General features: G+C 43.6%; 1 protein-coding gene across 2 annotated transcripts in view; it reads left to right on the forward strand.

Moving 5' to 3' along the window:
* Positions 1–10,367: 10,367 nt before the first annotated feature.
* LOC123997959 (glutamate receptor ionotropic, kainate 2-like) overlaps positions 10,368–18,355 on the forward strand; it is a 277,808-nt gene continuing 269,820 nt past the window's right edge. Inside the window, exons 1-2 of one of the 2 annotated variants that reach the window (XM_046302713.1) lie at positions 10,368–10,534; positions 14,083–14,464. In XM_046302713.1, coding sequence (XP_046158669.1) covers positions 14,347–14,464 — 118 coding nt within the window. In that variant the 5' untranslated portion in view covers positions 10,368–10,534; positions 14,083–14,346. The remainder of the gene's footprint in view (positions 10,535–14,082; positions 14,465–18,355) is intronic. The other variant, XM_046302711.1, reaches the window with a different exon arrangement.

Consider the following 18,355-nt stretch of genomic DNA (forward strand, 5'->3'; position numbering starts at 1 on the left):
TCTCTGTTCATCATATATGCATAGTCACTTTAACCATAGCTACATGTACATACTACCTCAATCAGCCCGACTAACAGGTGTCTGCATGTAGCCTCGCTACTTTAATAGCCTCGCTACTGTATATAGCCTGTCTTTTAACTGTTGTTTTATTTCTTTACCTACCTATTGTTCACCTAATACCTTTTTTGTACTATTGGATAGAGCTTGTAAGTAAGCATTTCACTGTAAGGTCTACCTACACCTGTTGTATTCGGCGCACGTGACAAATAAACTTTGATTTGATTTGATTCTCTGTAGCAGCACTGTAAAACAAAAACTGTAGGACTGTGTAGCGCTATAACAACCACTGAATAAGGATGTTTGAAAGTAGCCTGAAGTGGAGACATGCGGCGTTTCACAAGGTATTTACTGTTGTTCCAAGACAGTCACAGGAGACGGAGACTTAGGGTTGACTCTAAGGACACAAGGTGGTGGGATTTGTGTTTCTCTGGTATACTGTATAATGTCTTCTTCTTTTAGCCAGGATTACTTTCTCTATGAGAATAACACATCTTCAAGGGGTTTTCGAAAGTCTCATTTAAACCTTACGCAACACAAGAATGCAAGTAACTCAAATAAAGTCTTCAGCAATCCCCTCCTTCCCTCTTTATTTACCTTTCCCCTGCTCTGTCTGCTTCCATGACGGTGCTGTGTTCTGACAGTAGAGAGGTGCTGGAAAATAACACACAACTAAAAGGATCTGAAACAGCAAAACGCAATTAGAAGCCATTAAAACTTCACCATGACCTGCTGCTGTGGCGTGTGTGTGTGTGTGTGTGTGTGTGTGTGTGTGTGTGTGTGTGTGTGTGTGTGTGTGTGTGTGTGTGTGTGTGTGTGTGTGTGTGTGTGTGTGTGTGTGTGTGTGTGTGTGTGTGTGTGTGTGTGTGTGTGTGTGTGTGTGTGTGTGTGTGTGTGTGTGTGTGTGTGTGTGTGTGTGTGTGTGTGTGTGTGTTTGTTTGTACAGTGACTGTCAGAGAGAGAGAAAGAGATGGGGGTAGAGACAATTATATATAGAGAGGCTGAAAACAGCACTAATTTTCTAATTTATCAAGAAACGCATCACCAAATGTTGTGTATTGGGCTTGGGCTAATAGGAGTTGTATATTATCCAGGTGACCAGTGAGATGAGTCACATCTATTGATCAGAACTCCCAATAATCGGTCAGTGGAAAGCCACTGACTGTGACATATTAAGCTAATTATTTTGCCAATTATAGTGTAGTTGGCATTGGTTATTCAGTGCATGTGTTTCATATAAACATTTTGTTTAGAATTTGCCAATTCTGCCAATTCTTCTACAAAGTTGTGTTCTTCTCCATGTATCAGTAACAGCAGGTGACCAGGTGTTTCCATGGAAATAAAGAGAAGGTATTGTCAGTGGTGTGAAAAGATTCAGTGGACATCAGCTTATTGTGTTTTATACACTGCAGACAAAACTGGTTGAAATGACTTCATTACAACCAGGTTATAACCAGTTCTGGTTGGCTGTAGTTGATTGTGATTATGTCATTTCACTTTGCCCTCTGGGTAAGTTTTCAACCTTCATTTTCATTTGGACAATGGAGAGCCACCATGTTATACACTGAGACTCAGTAGATGAGCTCGCCAACGTCGTTTGTGTCTTTAGTCATTGAGATGGCTTATATCTGAAGCATCTGATGATGTTATCACAGGTACGGACACATACCTGTGTCATTATCCAACATAATAGGAAGAAACCTCTCTGAATCACTATTGGCAGTGAGCTGTGCAATCTAGCAACAATAACATGCAGTGCTAAAAGCAATCATTCTCCGATGATGAGGAATGGAAAATGGTATTTATGAAATTGCTTATGACCCTTTGCTGTTCGTATTGAATGGTATTAATATGAAGGGTAAAGTATCAGGACTATCGATTACAGCTATGCCGTGGGTAGGCAGGAATTGGGTGGGTATAGCATGGCATGAGTGCACTTGGCTGGCAGAAGCTGAAAACGGAAAAATATGTTGAAATGGCCCAGTGTTGTCCCTGTCAGGTTCAAGCCTCTTCTCTCTATCAGGAGAGAGAAAGAGTCAGATGGAGTCAGAGATTAACAGTCCATACAGTATATCAACTATTGTAAGGAAGGGAAAGAGAAGGCGTGTGCGTTACAATGGTCATCTCCCTCCTTGGTCGATGGATTGGCATGATGTCCCACCCTGTTTACAGAGCATTCGGAAAGTATTTAGACCCCTTGACTTTTTCCACATTTTGTTACATTACAGCGTTATTCGAAAATTGATTACATAATTTATCCCCCTCATTAACCTACAAACAATACCCAATAATGACAAAGCATAAACAGGTTTTTAGAATTTTTTACAAATGTATTTTTTTTTAAACGGAAATATCACAAACCATTTACTCAGTACTTTGTTGAAGCACATTTGTAGCAAAATGCTTATGCTTCTAGATCCGACAGTGCAGCAGTATCTAACAGGTAATATCTAACAATTCCACAACAAAACCTAATATCTAACAAATTCCACAACAACACCAAATACACACACTCTTGTAAAGGAATGGGATAAGAATATACACTACCAGTTTAAGAACACAGACTCAAATAAGGAGGTTTCTTTATTTTACTATTCTCTACATTGTAGAATAATAGTGAATACATTAATAATGTGAAATAACACATATGGAATCATGTAGTAACCAAAAAAGTATTGAAAAAATCCAAATATATTTTAGATTCTTCAAATAGCCACCCTTTGCCTTGATGATAGCTTTGCACACACCTAGCATTCTCTCAACCAGCTGCACCTGGAATGCTTTTCCAACAGTCTTGAAGGAGTTCCCACATATGCTGAGCACTTGTTGGCTGATTTTCCCTCTCTCAGTGGTCAGGGGATTGTGGAGGCCAGGTCATCTGATGCAGCACTCCATCACTCTCCTTCTTGATAAAACAACCCTTGCCCTTATAAGGGCACAAGGCGAGACCCAAATGCAGACACAGGAGGCAGATGGTTGAGCTCCAATATTTATTATGACAAAAGGGGGTAGGCAAAAGGCAGGTCGGGTGCAGGCGAGAGTTCATAAACCAGGTCAGAGTCCAATCTGCAAACTTGATGATTACCAGGCGATAGGCAGGCTCAAGGTCAGGGGTAGGCAGAGTGGTCAGGCAGACGGGCTCAGAGTCAGGACAGGCAAGGATCAAAACCAGGAGGGCGAGAAAAGAGAGACTGGGAAAGCAGGAGCTGAGAAACAAAAACGCTGGTTGACTTGACAAACAAGAAGAACTGGCACAGAGAGACAGGAAACACAGGGATAAATACACCGGGGAAAATAAGCGACACCTGGTGGGGGTGGAGACAAGCACAAGGGCAGCTGAAGCAGATCAGGGTGTGACACTTACACAGCCTAGAGGTGTGTTGGGTCATTGTCCTGTTGGAAAACAAATGAAAGTCTAACTAAGACCAAACCAAATGGGATGGCGTATTGCTGCAGAATGCAGTGGTAGCAACACTGGTTAAGTGTGTCTTGAATTCTAAATAAATCACAGACAGTGTCACCAGCAAAGCACCCCCACACCATAACACCACCTCCTCCATGCTTTATGGTGGGAAATACACATGCAGAGATCATCCGTTCACCCACACAGCATCTCACAAAGACACTGCGGTTGGAACCAAAAGTCTTTGGACTTTGGACTCCACACCAAAGGACACATTTCTAATGTCTAATGTGCATTGCTCGGGTTTCTTGGCCCAAGCAAGTCTCTTATTATTATTGGTGTCCTTTAGTGGCAATTCGACCATGAAGGCCTGATTCACACGGTCTCCTCTGAACAGTTGATGTTGAGACGTGTCTGTTACTTGAACTCTGTGAAGCATTTATTTGGGCTGCAATTTCTGAGGCTGGTAACTCTAATGAACGTATCCTCTGCAGCAGAGGTAACTCTGGGTCTTCCATTCCTGTCCTCATGAGAGCCAGTTTCATCATAGCGCTTGATGGTTTTTGCGACTGCACATGAAGAAACTTTCTTTATATTGAAGAAAGTTCTTTATATTGTCTGTATTGACTGACCTTCATGTCTTAAAGTAATGTTGGACTGTCGTTTATCTTTACTTATTTGAGCTGTCCATAATATGGACCAAATAGGGCCATCTTCTGTATACCCCCTACCTTGTCACAACACAACTGATTGGATCAAACACATTAAGAAGGAAAGACATTCCACAAATGTACTTTTAACAAGGCACAACTGTTAATTGAAAAGCATTCCAGGTGACTACATCATAAAGTTGGTTGAGAGAATGCCAAGATTGTGCAAAGCTGTCCTCAAGGCAAAGGTGGCTATTTGAAGAATCTCAAATATAAAATATATTTTGATTTGTTTAACACTTTTTTGGTTACTACATGATTCCATATGTGGTATTTCATAGTTTTGATGTCTTCACTATTATTCTACAATGTAGAAAATAATACAAATAAAGAAAAACCATTGAATGAGTATGTGTTCTAAAACTGTTGAACGGTAGTGTATAAATATAAAATATATGGATGAGCAGTGACAGAGCAGCTAAGATGCAATAGGTAGTATAGAATAGATAGTGTAGGATACAGTATACAGTATATACATATGAGATCATTCATTTGTGATAGGTAAACATTCATAAAGTGGCATTACTAAAGTGACATTATTAAAGTGACTAGTGTTCCATTTACTAAAGTGACCAATGATATCAAGTCTGTAGGTAGGCATCTCTGTGCTAGTAATGACTGTTTAACAATCTGATGGCCTTGAGATAGAAGCTGTTTTTCAATCCCTTTGTCCCAGCTTTGATGCACCTGTACTGACCTCGCTTTCTGGATGGAAGCGTGTTGAACAGGCAGTGGCTCGGGTGGTTATCGTCTTTGATGATCATTTTTGCCTTCCTGTGACATCGGGTGTTGTAGGTGTCCTGGAGGGTATGTAGTATGCCCCCGGTGATGCATTGTGCAGACCGCACCACCCTCTGGAGAGCCCTGCGGTTGTGGGCGGTGCAGTTGAACAGGGAGTACAGGAGGGGGCTGAGAACACACCCTTGTGGGGCCCTAGTGTTGAGGATCAGCGGAGTAGAGATGTTGTTTCCTACCTTCACCACCTGGGGGGCGGCCCGTCAGGAAGTTTAGGACCCAGTTGCACAGGGTCCTGAACAGGGTCCTGACCCAGTTGCACACTTCATGATGACAGAAGTGAGTGCTACAGGGCGTTAGTCATTTAGTTCAGTTACCTTGGCTTTCCTGGGAACAGGAACAATAGTGGCCTACTTGAAGCATGTGGGGACAGCAGACTTGGATAGGGATTGATTGAATATGTCCGTAAACACACCAGTCAGCTGGTCTGAAAATTGCTATGAGGACGTAGCTAGGGTTGCTGTCTAGGCGGGCAGCATTGTGAGGGTTAACATGTTTAAATGTTTTTCTCACGTCGGTCACGGAAAAGGAGAGCCCACAGTCTTTGGTAGCGGGCCGTGTCGGTGGCTCTGTATTGTCCTCAAAGCGCACAAAGAAGTTGTTTAATTTGTCTGAAAGCAAGATGTCGATGTCCGCGACGGGGCTGGTTTTCTTTTTGTAATCCGTGATTGTCTGTAGACCCTGCCACATACGTCTTGTGTTTGAGCAGTTGAATTGCGACTCCACTTTGTCTCTATACGGACACTTTGCTTGTTTGATTGCCTTATGTAAGGAATAACTACACTGTTTGTATTCGGCCATATTCCCAGTTGCCTTGCCATGATTAAATGCGGTGGTACATGCTTTCAGTTTTGCGCGGATGCTACCATCAACCCACGGTTTCTGGTTAGGGAAGGTTTTAATAGTCACAGTGGGTACAACATCTCCTATAGACTTCCTTATAAACTTGCTCACCGAGTCAGCGTATACGTCAATGCTGTCCTCTGAGGCTACCTGGAACATATCTCAGTCCACGTGATCGAATCAATCTGGGAGAGTGGAATCCGATTGATCAGACCAGCAATGGATAGACCTTGTTTCTTGTTTTAGTTTCTACCTATAGGAGGGGAGCAAAAAGATGGAGTGGTCAGATTTTCCAGAAGGAGGACGGGGGAGTGCCTTGTATGCATCGCGGAAGTTAGAGTAGCAATGGTCGAGCGTGTTTTGCTTGCTCGTTTGCATAAAGTCCTGTGAAGTTCCTTAATGGCTGTCTTGGTATCTGTTTGCGGGGGGATATACACAGCTGGGATGATAACCAAGGAAAGTTCTCTTGTGAGATAATACGGTCGGCATTTGATTGTGAGGAATTCTAGGTCAGGTGAACAAAAGGACTTAAGTTCCTGTATGTTGTTGTGATTACACCATGAGTCGTTAATCATGAAACATTCACCCCCACCCTTCTTCTTACCGGAGAGATGTTTATTCCTGTCGGCGCGATGCACTGAAAATCCTGTTTGCTGTACTGACTCCAACAGCATGTCCCAAGCTAGCCATGTTTCCGTGAGACAGAGTATGTTACAATCCCGGATATCTCTTTTGAAAGCAACTCTTGCCCTGACATCTTTGGCTTTGGGACTGGACATTATTGAGTAATATACTTGGAAACGGTGGGTGGTGTGCGTACATCCGAAGCCTCACTAGAAGCCCGCCTTGGCATCCTCTCCTCCGGGGGCGTTGTTTTGGGTCGGCCTCTGGAATCAGTCTGAATGCCCTAGGAGGTGCAGACAAAGGATCCGCTTTGGGAAAGTTGTATTTCTGGTCGTAATGCTAGTTGTGCTGGTAAGTTGACGTCTCTCTGATATCCAATAGTTCTTCCCAGCTGTATGTAATAACACTTCAAGGTTTTCTGGGCTAACAACGTAAAAAATATTACGTAAAAAAACAAAATACTGCATAGTTTCCTAAGGATTAGAAGCAAAGCTGCCATCTGTATCGGCCCCATCTGTATGTGTTTTTGGTGACATGGGAGTTGCACTTCATGTGTGTTAATTGGTTTTTGTGGTTAGGTAGTTGTGTGTAGTGTTGTGTGTATTTTGCTGATTGTGTGTTATGTTGTTTGTTATTTCCTCAGGCAGATTAGATGAATAATGAATTTTCTCTCGACATGGAAGACAGGCCGTAATTAAGGAGAGAGGAGTGAGGCAAAGAGCCACTGGTCTGACACGCACACACACACACACACACACACACACACAAACCGCACCACATGGTACACACATGACACACACACAGTGGTGGCAAAAGTACCCAATTGTCATACTTGAGTAAAAGTCAAGATTGCTTAATAGAAAATGACACAAGTAGGCCATTATTGTAAATAAGAATTTGTTCTTAACTGGCGTGCCTATTTAAATAAAGGTTAAAAAATAAAAAATAATAATAATTAAATGAATACTTTTGGGAGTAAGGGATTTATTTTTCTTGTTTCTTTAGGAATGTAGTGAAGTAAAAGGAAAAATAGTCAAAAATATAAATAAAGTACAGACACCACAAAAAAAACGACTTAATTAGTACTTAAATTAAGTACTTTACACCACTGCACACGCACGCGCACACGCGCGCGCGCACACACACACCCGGAGGGTTAGGGCCTCTGCAGCTCATCATGGGTGAGAGTGGTGGGGTTTGTTACCAGATCACAGGGCTGTCATTGACTATTTATTTTAGTCCCCACAATCCAACTTTTATGCTGCGCGCTGGGGAGTGGGGAATCAAAGATTCCTTTCATTTCGGCAGCACTCAGTGGCCTCAGATCACGTTTTTCCCATCCCGACGCAACTCTCGCCCTGTGCGCCCCTGCGCAGTGTCAGCGTTGGGGCAGGGATGCGCTCCGTCGCCGCGGTAAATTGTACGCTTTGTACTTCACTGACAGAGGGAGAAATAGCAGTCATTTCCGTCTGATAGCCCGGGGGTTGTTGCAACCCTCATTTACTCTCTCTCTCCGATCTACCAGAATATGAGACTGAGGCACTGTTTACACAGCAAGCATAAACCGCGTCATATAGTTGATGCATGCAGGCAATGAGCTAGATTCCATCCCAACTTCTTGAACTTTCACTGACCTAAATGGCCTGATATTAAACACGTATTATTACAGTTTTTGAAATACTGCACAAGATAATTATCGTTTCATCCACATAGTTTTCTGCCACTCCCATTACACTTGTCCTACATGGCACTTCCATTACACTTGTCCTACATGGCACTCCCATTACACTTGTCCTACATGCCACTCCCATTACACTTGTCCTACATGGCACTCCCACCTGCCACTCCCATTACACTTGTCCTACATGGCACTCCCACCTGCCACTCCCATTACACTTGTCCTACATGGCACTCCCATTACACATGTCCTACATGGCACTCCCACCTGCCACTCCCATTACACTTGTCCTACATGGCACTCCCACCTGCCACTCCCATTACACTTGTCCTACATGGCACTCCCATCTGCCACTCCCATTACACTTGTCCTACATGGCACTCCCATCTGCCACTCCCATTACACTTGTCCTACATGGCACTCCCATCTGCCACTCCCATCACACTTGTCCTACATGGCACTCCCACCTGCCACTCCCATTACACTTGTCCTACATGGCACTCCCACCTGCCACTCCCATTACACTTGTCCTACATGGCACTCCCATCTGCCACTACCATTACACTTGTCCTACATGGCACTCCCATCTGCCACTCCCATTACACTTGTCCTACATGGCACTCCCATCTGCCACTCCCATAACACTTGTCCTACATGGCACTCTCATCTGCCACTCCCATTACACTTGTCCTACATGGCACTCCCATCTGCCACTCCTATTACACTTGTCCTACATGGCACTCCCATTACACTTGTCCTACATGGCACTCCCATCTGCCACTCCCATTACACTTGTCCTACATGGCACTCTCATCTGCCACTCCCATCACACTTGTCCTATATGGCACTCCCATCTGCCACTCCTATTACACTTGTCCTACATGGCACTCCCATTACACTTGTCCTACATGGCACTCTCATCTGCCACTCCCATTACACTTGTCCTACATGGCACTCCCATCTGCCACTCCCATTACACTTGTCCTACATGGCACTCCCATCTGCCACTCCCATTACACTTGTCCTACATGGCACTCCCATCTGCCACTCCCATCTTACTTGTCCTACATGGCACTCCCATCTGCCACTCCCATCACACTTGTCCTACATGGCACTCCCATCTGCCACTCCCATTACACTTGTCCTACATGGCACTCCCATCTGCCACTCCCATCACACTTGTCCTACATGGCACTCCCATCTGCCACTCCCATTACACTTGTCCTACATGGCACTCCCATCTGCCACTCCCATTACACTTGTCCTACATGGCACTCCCATCTGCCACTCCCATCACACTTGTCCTACATGGCACTCCCACTTTCACTTGTCCTACATGGCACTCCCAATACACTTGTCCTACATGGCACTCCCATTTTACTTGTCCTACATGGCACTCCCATGACACTTGTCCTACATGGCACTCCCATGACACTTGTCCTACATGGCACTCCCATTTCACTTGTCCTACATGACACTCCCATTACACTTGTCCTACATGGCACTCCCAATTCACTTGTCCTACATGACACTCCCATCACACTTGTCCTACATGGCACTCCCATCTGCCACTCCCATCACACTTGTCCTACATGGCACTCCCATCTGCCACTCCCATTACACTTGTCCTACATGGCACTCCCATCTGCCACTCCCATCACACTTGTCCTACATGGCACTCCCACTTACATTTGTCCTACATGGCACTCCCAATACACTTGTCCTACATGGCACTCCCATTACACTTGTCCTACATGGCACTCCCATGACACTTGTCCTACATGGCACTCCCATGACACTTGTCCTACATGGCACTCCCATTTCACTTGTCCTACATGGCACTCCCATTTCACTTGTCCTACATGGCACTCCCATCACACTTGTCCTACATGGCACTCCCATTTCACTTGTCCTACATGACACTCCCATCACACTTGTCCTACATGGCACTCCCATTATACTTGTCCTACATGACACTCCCATTACACTTGTCCTACATGGCACTCCCATTATACTTGTCCGACATGGCACTCCCAGAGGCTTAACATTTTGATACGCACCATCCTCGTATTGTTTTTCCATTTGTTCAATTAAAGCTCAAATAAATCCTCACACACCGTTGTGCATAGAAGTTGAATTCAGTGGTATGGATGAAATAATTCATTCATTGATTCCCCTGTTCCCCATGCTACAGGTCTCACCTCACCTCGACTTGGAGATCCACCGGGCGCTGGGTCGGGTCCATCCATCGATCGTTGTGCAGGTCCCCTGTTGCTTTAAGCAGTGTGTTTTTTCGACCAACAGGAGGCGTGTCTTCCCCACGGCCGTAGCGGAGCGCAGCAAGACGCGAGTCTGAAGGAACCGATCTGGCTCGTCTCTCTATCGGAACAAATCAACTACTTTCTCAGCTCATTCTAATCGAAGGTAAGCGTCGCATCCTTTTTTATATTTTTATGATTGTCTTTCCGTTATTTGTGCAATTTAACAGCTTGTACTCCCCTCTGCTTGGGCGTGTAAGGTTCGAATGCCTAGTATGTAGGATTTTACAGGTGAGACAGAAGTGAGAGAATTAAGCTATCCACCTCGTCTCTTTTATCGAAGAAATGACACAAAACGTGACGATTATACATCACACTAAGCCTCCCGATCTACACAGGTTCATTTACACTAGCCTACTTGAAGTTGAACGCTGTATTTATATTTTGGGAATGCGGCGCGTCGTGTCAATGTGCGCTCTGCGCACCTCTGCCAGTAGAAACAATGAAAATGTCTTAAAAGGTTACGACTTGTTAGTTAATAGGACAAAACCCTGTAGATACTTGTATGTCTTCCTTCGACTCCTATTTAAAATGCGTGTCCCCTCTCGAGTCCCTCCTCTTGTTGCTGATGCATAAAATGTCGTGGGGTTGAAAATACATTAATGGGGTCATTAAATGTATACCGTACAAATCGTGGCTGACAGTGGCGTTGAAGTTATCCGCTTTATGAATGATCCATAGATAATGTATAATCAGGCTGGGTGGAAAGGAACCGACTGGCTGCGCATGTAAATTCCACAGCTGATGAGCACATAACCCGCGCGCACCACAGCCTTAAATCAAGTTCATGATCAGATGATAGATGGTTAATTGCACAGTGCCATAAAACAGCACCGATGATGTCCAAAGTGCTTTTTGGAGAACTCTTACAAAGTAACCAGTAAAGGCTGGTCGTTAAACTGGGATATGTATAAGAATCTCTGCTGAAATAGTTTGCGTTTACAAATGGCATCCGTGCCAACTGATTCGCTCATTGCGCGCCACTGGCTTTATGTGTATAACGTTTTAAAGCATTTGACTTAGCCTACAAAAGTTAAAATATGACATTGACAATGTTTTCATTTAGTAATGGCCGAAGAAAAAAATACAAAACATTTCAGTGTAATTGTATTTATCTTCATGGATCCCATGCGTAATTTCCTCATACTCGGTCAGCTGAATGGTATTCCAAAACTAGATGGAAAAATATATATACTGGAACGGGTTAGTTTAAATAGAAACGAGGCGTATATTGTTTCTTTATAAACAAGTAAACAGTTATAAGTCACTGCGTTTATCCTCAAAAATACCTCGGAAGCATTTATCCATATCCGTCACCCCATTTAATGTACATTTTATGACACCTGGGCACTATAGGTTAATTACATTTGAATCACCATAAATCCCTGTCGACCGTTGTCTTTTCACTGGGTCATCTCGGCACATTTGTATGATTTATTATTGAGGGAGAGTGAAAATACACTTTCTTACCCATATTTGGACATGGAACGGCACTCGGGGTTTAAGTCAACATTTAAATACCTAGCTATATGTGCAAGTTACACAAGGAATTAAACGAGACATCATATGGCTTTACATAAGAGAATGAATCCGATCACACCAGTCTTTGGAAAAACAGATAATGGGTCGGTTTGTCAAACGGAGAAAGAAAGGAGTTATTAAGTAGGCGTTTGTCTTACTTTCAGTCAAGCTGATTAAGTCAATTTGCATGACTTGAAAATATTAGTGACGCCATTGGAGGCTACACCATCGAAAATCCACCCGGGTTCTCGTGTAGCAGTCTCAAACATGGACTGCAATAAAGGTGCTTCACAGCCCCTCGTATATTTCTCGGGCGTCTTGAAACGCAGACGCAAGCAGCTCTCCTGTTCGGAAATACTTGTCGAATGCTCTCGGGAGCTGTTAATTAAATGACGACAGAGGCTATATGCAACTCTGAATTTTCAAAGTGAAAAAAAGAAAGGTAAAGAAGCATTAATATTATCCTCAACCAAACACTGGTTGGGCTATATGTAAAGTTAGGTATAATTCGAGTTGTGTTCGAAGGTTACCGCGACGCTGTCCATGGTGCTGAAATCCACGCTGCACAATCCTACAGATATGGCCAGTGAAGGTGAATACAACTATACCTGGCGTGGGTTTAGTGAAAAGGAACACAAATATATTGCATCTACTGAATAGACCTAATGACACAAATAATATGCTAATGATTTAATCTATCTATCTATCTATCTATATGACTAATACATATACATGAATGAAACAGTATTATGCTTTTAGAGATAAACATGACATCCAAGTCTTTAATAACAGTTGCCTGTACTTTTGGACTGTGTGTAGAATAGGCTAGTCCTGTCCGTTACCAGCGTGATGTCGTGCCCTTTATGGTCCTGGGGTTTAGATTGTATGACAAATACAATGTTAAAGTGGTTTTAGGTGTTATCTATATCTTAAAGACTCTGCTTAACGACTTAACGACTCAAGACAATATCATTGTCATCTGTAATCATATTTCTAGATTTAGGCCTATGAAACAGAACACAGATTCTTGAAATTTGAAGTTAATTGATGACAAAAAATCATGGCATTCTAATTGTAGAACTTCACAAGTAATTGAACAACAAGCCTACTTTGATATTGGCTGTATAATGTTTTAATTACATGAGCTGAGAATAAATCTATTTCACAACCTCGAATATACATTTTTAAATGAAAGTTCTACAATGCTATAATCTTCAGCCCATGTTATTGACAATTGTCTAACAGTACACTCCTAGAAAAAAAGGTTCTGGATAGAACCAAAAAGGGTTCTATGCTTGCATCATATATGGCACCCTCAAAGGTTCTATATAGAAGCGAAATTAGTTTCATATAGAACCCTATATGGAACCAATTGTGGTTCAGTGAAGAAGAACCCCTGGGGTTCTGATAATAGAACCCTATAAAAGGGTTCTAAATATAATCTTTAGGGGTGCCATATATGAAACAAGAAATATAACACTTTTTGGTTCTATTCTGAACCTTTTTTCTAAGAGTGTATAATGCCAAAACTAGCAGAACTAGAAAATCGAAAAGCAAGTCTTTCTCAGTGACAGCATAGCTCTGTGAGAAAAATGATTAGCTCAGCAATAGGCTATTCATCAAAATTGGACTTGTGACAGTTTTGGTTCACAAACCTCTCACACGACTCCAAGGCTGAGCAATTCCGATCTAGAGAGGCAATCTTTTTAACATCAAAGATTGATTTTAAAACCGCTCGGGCATGGCACCAGTCCACTGGCAGCAGCCACGGCCATTGAATGAACCGAGCAAAACCGTGAATAACATAGCGAGAGTACCGGGTGCCAGCATGAGACACCCGGGGAAAGATGGCTATTTCGATGTCAGATATGGATCTGAAGCGATGTGTGTTTGGCAGCACCTGCGAAATATACCCAGTCTCTCTCGCGCTCACACTAATCTTGGCTCGACGTCAGATGCTGTGCGGCAGTGCAGCAGAATGCTAGCTTCAGACAGCTGAGACTGCCTGGAAGGTTTAGGCTCGCTAGTCTGCTGCAATTCTGCCAGCACGCCAGCGTTCGTCTCTAGAGACAGGATTTTGACTGGGCAACTCAAAACCCCTTCTCCCTCTTTTTATGTCCATCTCTCTTTCAGACCGCCCGTGAATGGATTTCTCCCGGATTTGCCCAGACTAACATGGATGCCCCACCGTTAGCTGAGTGGGAAGGTTGTTTCTTGGCGCAGTGAGCTGGACACGCAGCGCTTGCTAATGGATCTGGGGAAACGAATGATACCTTCTCCCTGACTGACCATGCCGTGATCTTGCGCATGGGCCGTCACCCTGCTTAACGTCAAAAGAAACATTTCGGGGGAATCTACTGATCCAGGGAATAAATAGTGTGGCATCACACAGACACCATGAAGATTACCTCCCCGCTCATAAGTAAAGCGAGATTCAGATGCACGGTCAGTCTTCTACTGCTGCTATTACTATGTGTGGGATATTCTCGCGGGATGCCACACGTTTTAAGATTTGGTAAGATTGTTATTTTCTTTCTCTGTTAAACATTCTTACTGTCTTGATGTAGTAGCCTAGCTATTCCCTAACTCTGTAACTGTTGCCATTTCATGGCTGGGTGCCATAGTTGTCTTGTATACTTCCTAGTGGACGTATTGCCGTGACCCCACGGGTCCTCTTGTCCCAGACTTTTTAGAGTGAGCTCGTGCGCCCCGGAGCCACATCCCCTCAATGACTGCTACCCCTTTGCACGGGTGTTGTTTATCACAGCTGTCTAGGGACATTGCCTTGTCTATTTTGTCCTCGAAACCTTTATGCATGACATCATTTCCATGCAGAATAATCCGACAGCAGACTAGTATAACTGCAGTCCATATAGAAACATATATAGCCTACAATTATCCTCACATAGCTGGATTTGATCAGCATTTGTGGACCTTGTTTCAAATTTGCCATGGAGGAAAAACAACATTTCCAAATAGCAGTGTCCGATTATGTCTTCATACCAAAGTGCCGGGTTGTTGGTGAATAATTTATGTTGGAGAATAAATTATTGGTGGAACTTGTTGCCATGGTGCTGATATTTCTAAGTTTGCATAATAAACCTAGTGTGTGTGTGTGTGAGAGAGAGAGAGAGCGAGAGAGAGAGAATGAGAACGAGAGAGCATGCAGTCAAAAATCTTGCAACAGTTGGCAACAATGTGGGGCCCTTGTTGATCATTACCTCACATTAATGTTAGTTACATAGATATTTGGATCATATAGGCCTATTCATGGCCGACATCAACACAAGACCCATTCTTGTTATAGACACAATCAAAATAAGGATGAATCCTGATTGACGAAATGCGCGCGAAACTCCCCATCCATTGAAACTTATATTTACACGTCCATTTCTCGAAGTATGATTTGGCCGATTATGAACAGAAAGAACCCTAACCAACCAAGCCATGTAGTTGAATATGAGTGCAGTGCTGTCAATGCCTACGCAACCATTGAACACAGTTAGCAATGATGGTGACAGGCAGCAGCGTGACGCAAAGGATTGTGTTTGATCTTGCCTTTCATTGTACGCTGTGAGTCCTGACACGTTACTATTAGCAACCATTTAAAGAAATGCATTGTTCTAACTGAGCACATCTCTTCCAATGTCGACTCCAAGGCAAGACTCTGTATAGGCCTATAGAAAAACATAGGGTAGGCTATCAGTGTATAGTATTGCACATGTATATAAGCTACCTTGTGCACTTGCGTAGCCCTGAAGGCCTTCACTGTTCTAAAGAACGCACGTGTAAAAGGGTAGGAAATGTGATCAGCAGTTTTCAGGGGGCACTGTAACTGTACATACAGTGTCTTGCAAAAGTATTCACCCCTTCTTGGAAATTTTCCTATTTTGTTGCATTACAACCTGTAATTTTTTTTTTTTTTTTTTAAAATTTGACCCCTTTTTCTCCCCAATTTCATGGTATCCAATTGTTTTACTAGCTACTATCTTGTCTCATCGCTACAACTCCCATACAGGTTCGGGAGAGACGAAGGTTGAAAGTCATGCGTCCTCTGATACACAACCCAACCAATCCGCACTGCTTCTTAACACAGCGCAACCCGGAAGCCAGCCGCACCAATGTGTCGGAGGAAACACCGTGCACCTGGCAACCTTGGTTAGCGCGCACTGCACCCGGCCCGCCACAGGAGTCGCTGGTGCGCGACGAGACAAGGATATCCCAACCTGCCAAGCCCCCCCTAACCCGGACAACGCTAGGCCGGTTACGACTTGTTTCAAAAATGTAAAAAAACACACAAAAAAACCAGAAAAGTGGTGCTTGCATATGTATTCACCCCCTTTGCTATAAAGCCCCCAAAAAAGATCTGATGGAAACAATTACCTTCATAAGTCACGTAATTAGATAAATAAAGTCCACCTGTGTGCAATCTAAGCATCACATGATCTGTCACATGATCTCAGTATATATATATACACACCTGTTCTGAAAGGCCCGAGAGTCTGCAACACCACTAAGCACGGGGCACCACCAAGCAAGAGGCATCATGAAGACCGAGGAGCTCTCCAAACAGGTCAGGGACAAAGTTGTGGAGAAGTACAGATCAGGATTGGGTTATAAAAAATATACGAAACTTTGAACAACCCATGGAGCACCATTACATCCATTATTTAAAAAATGGAAAGAATATGGCATCACAACAAACCTGCCAAGAGAGGGCCGCCCACCAAAACACACAGACCAGGCAAGGAGGGCATTAATCAGAGAGGCAACAAAGAGACCAAAGATATCCCTGAAGGAGCTGCAAAACTCTACAGCGGAGATTGGAGTATCTGTCCATAGGACCACTTTAAGCCATACACTCCACAGAGCTGGGATTTACAGAAGAGTGGCCAGAAAAAAAGCCATTGCCTAAAGAAAAAAATAAGCAAACATGTGTTTGCCAAAAGGCATGTGGGAGATTCCCCAAACATATGGATGATGGTACTCTGGTTAGATGAGACTGAATTTGAGCTTTTTGGCCATCAAGGAAAATGCTATGTCTGGCGCAAACCCAACACCTCTCATCACACGAGAACAACATCCCCACAGTGAAGCATGGTGGTGGCAGCATCATGCTGTGGGTATGTTTTTCATCGTCAGTGCCTGGAAAACTGGTCAGAATTGAAGGAATGATGGATGGCGCTAAATACAGGGAAATTCTTGAGGGAAACCTGTTTCAGTCTTCAAGAGATTTGAGACTGGGACGGAGGTTCACCTTCCAGCAGGACAATGACCCTAAACATACTGCTGAAGCAACACTTTGGTGGTTTAAGGGGAAACATTTAAATGTCTTGGAACGTCTTGTCAAAGCCAATACCTCAATCCAATTGAGAATCTGTGGTATGACTTAAAGATTGCTGTACACCAGCGGAACCCATGAAGGAGCTGGAGCAGTTTTGACTTGAAGAATAGGCAAAAATCCCAGTGGCTAGATGTGCCAAGCTTATAGAGACACACCCCATGGGACTTGCAGCTGTAATTGCTGCAAAAGGTTTCTCTGCAAAGTATAGACTTTGGGGGGCTGAATAGTTATGCACGCTCAAGTTTTCATTTTTTTTGTCTTATTTCTTGTTTGTTTCACCCCCAAAAATATTTTGCATCTTCAAAGTGGTAGGCATGTTGTGTAAATCAAATGATACGAACCCCCCCCCAAATCTATTTTAATTCCAGGTTGTAAATCAACAAAATAGGAAAAATGCAAAGTGGGTGAAAACTTTCGCAAGCCACCGTATACAATTATCTGTACCCGCTCACTGCTTCACAGTCGTTCATGTGATTTCTGTCATTCACTTTATCCCGCTAAGGAATTATACATCACACTGTATTCACCCGTCCACTGTAACTGTAGCCTGTCAGTTCTTCAGAAACACAAACACACACACACACACACACACACACACACACACACACACACACACACACACACACACACACACACACACACACACACACACACACACACACACACACACACACACACACACACACACACACACACACACACACACACACACACACACACACACACACACACACACACACACACACACACACACACACACACACACACACACACACACACACACACACACACACACATGCACGTGCTCACCGGAGGCCCTGATTGAAATGCACACAGCATCCGCACAAGCTGCCACTATGGCAACAAGCTGGGCCTCTGCTGCTACCACGCGTCAATCTGACAGCACTGTCTCACTAACAGTAGAACGGGGAGAGTTGTCGGGAAGCATTAAGTCCTCCATATCGTCTGTGCTTCAACTACACTCTCCCTCCTCCCCCTTGGTAATCCATCTCTGTGTGTGCCCCCGGATAATCTTTCTGCCTGAAGATATGCTTTCTATAC

Source organism: Oncorhynchus gorbuscha, linkage group LG15 (assembly GCF_021184085.1).
Source record: "Oncorhynchus gorbuscha isolate QuinsamMale2020 ecotype Even-year linkage group LG15, OgorEven_v1.0, whole genome shotgun sequence".
NCBI classification, from domain to species: domain Eukaryota; kingdom Metazoa; phylum Chordata; class Actinopteri; order Salmoniformes; family Salmonidae; genus Oncorhynchus; species Oncorhynchus gorbuscha.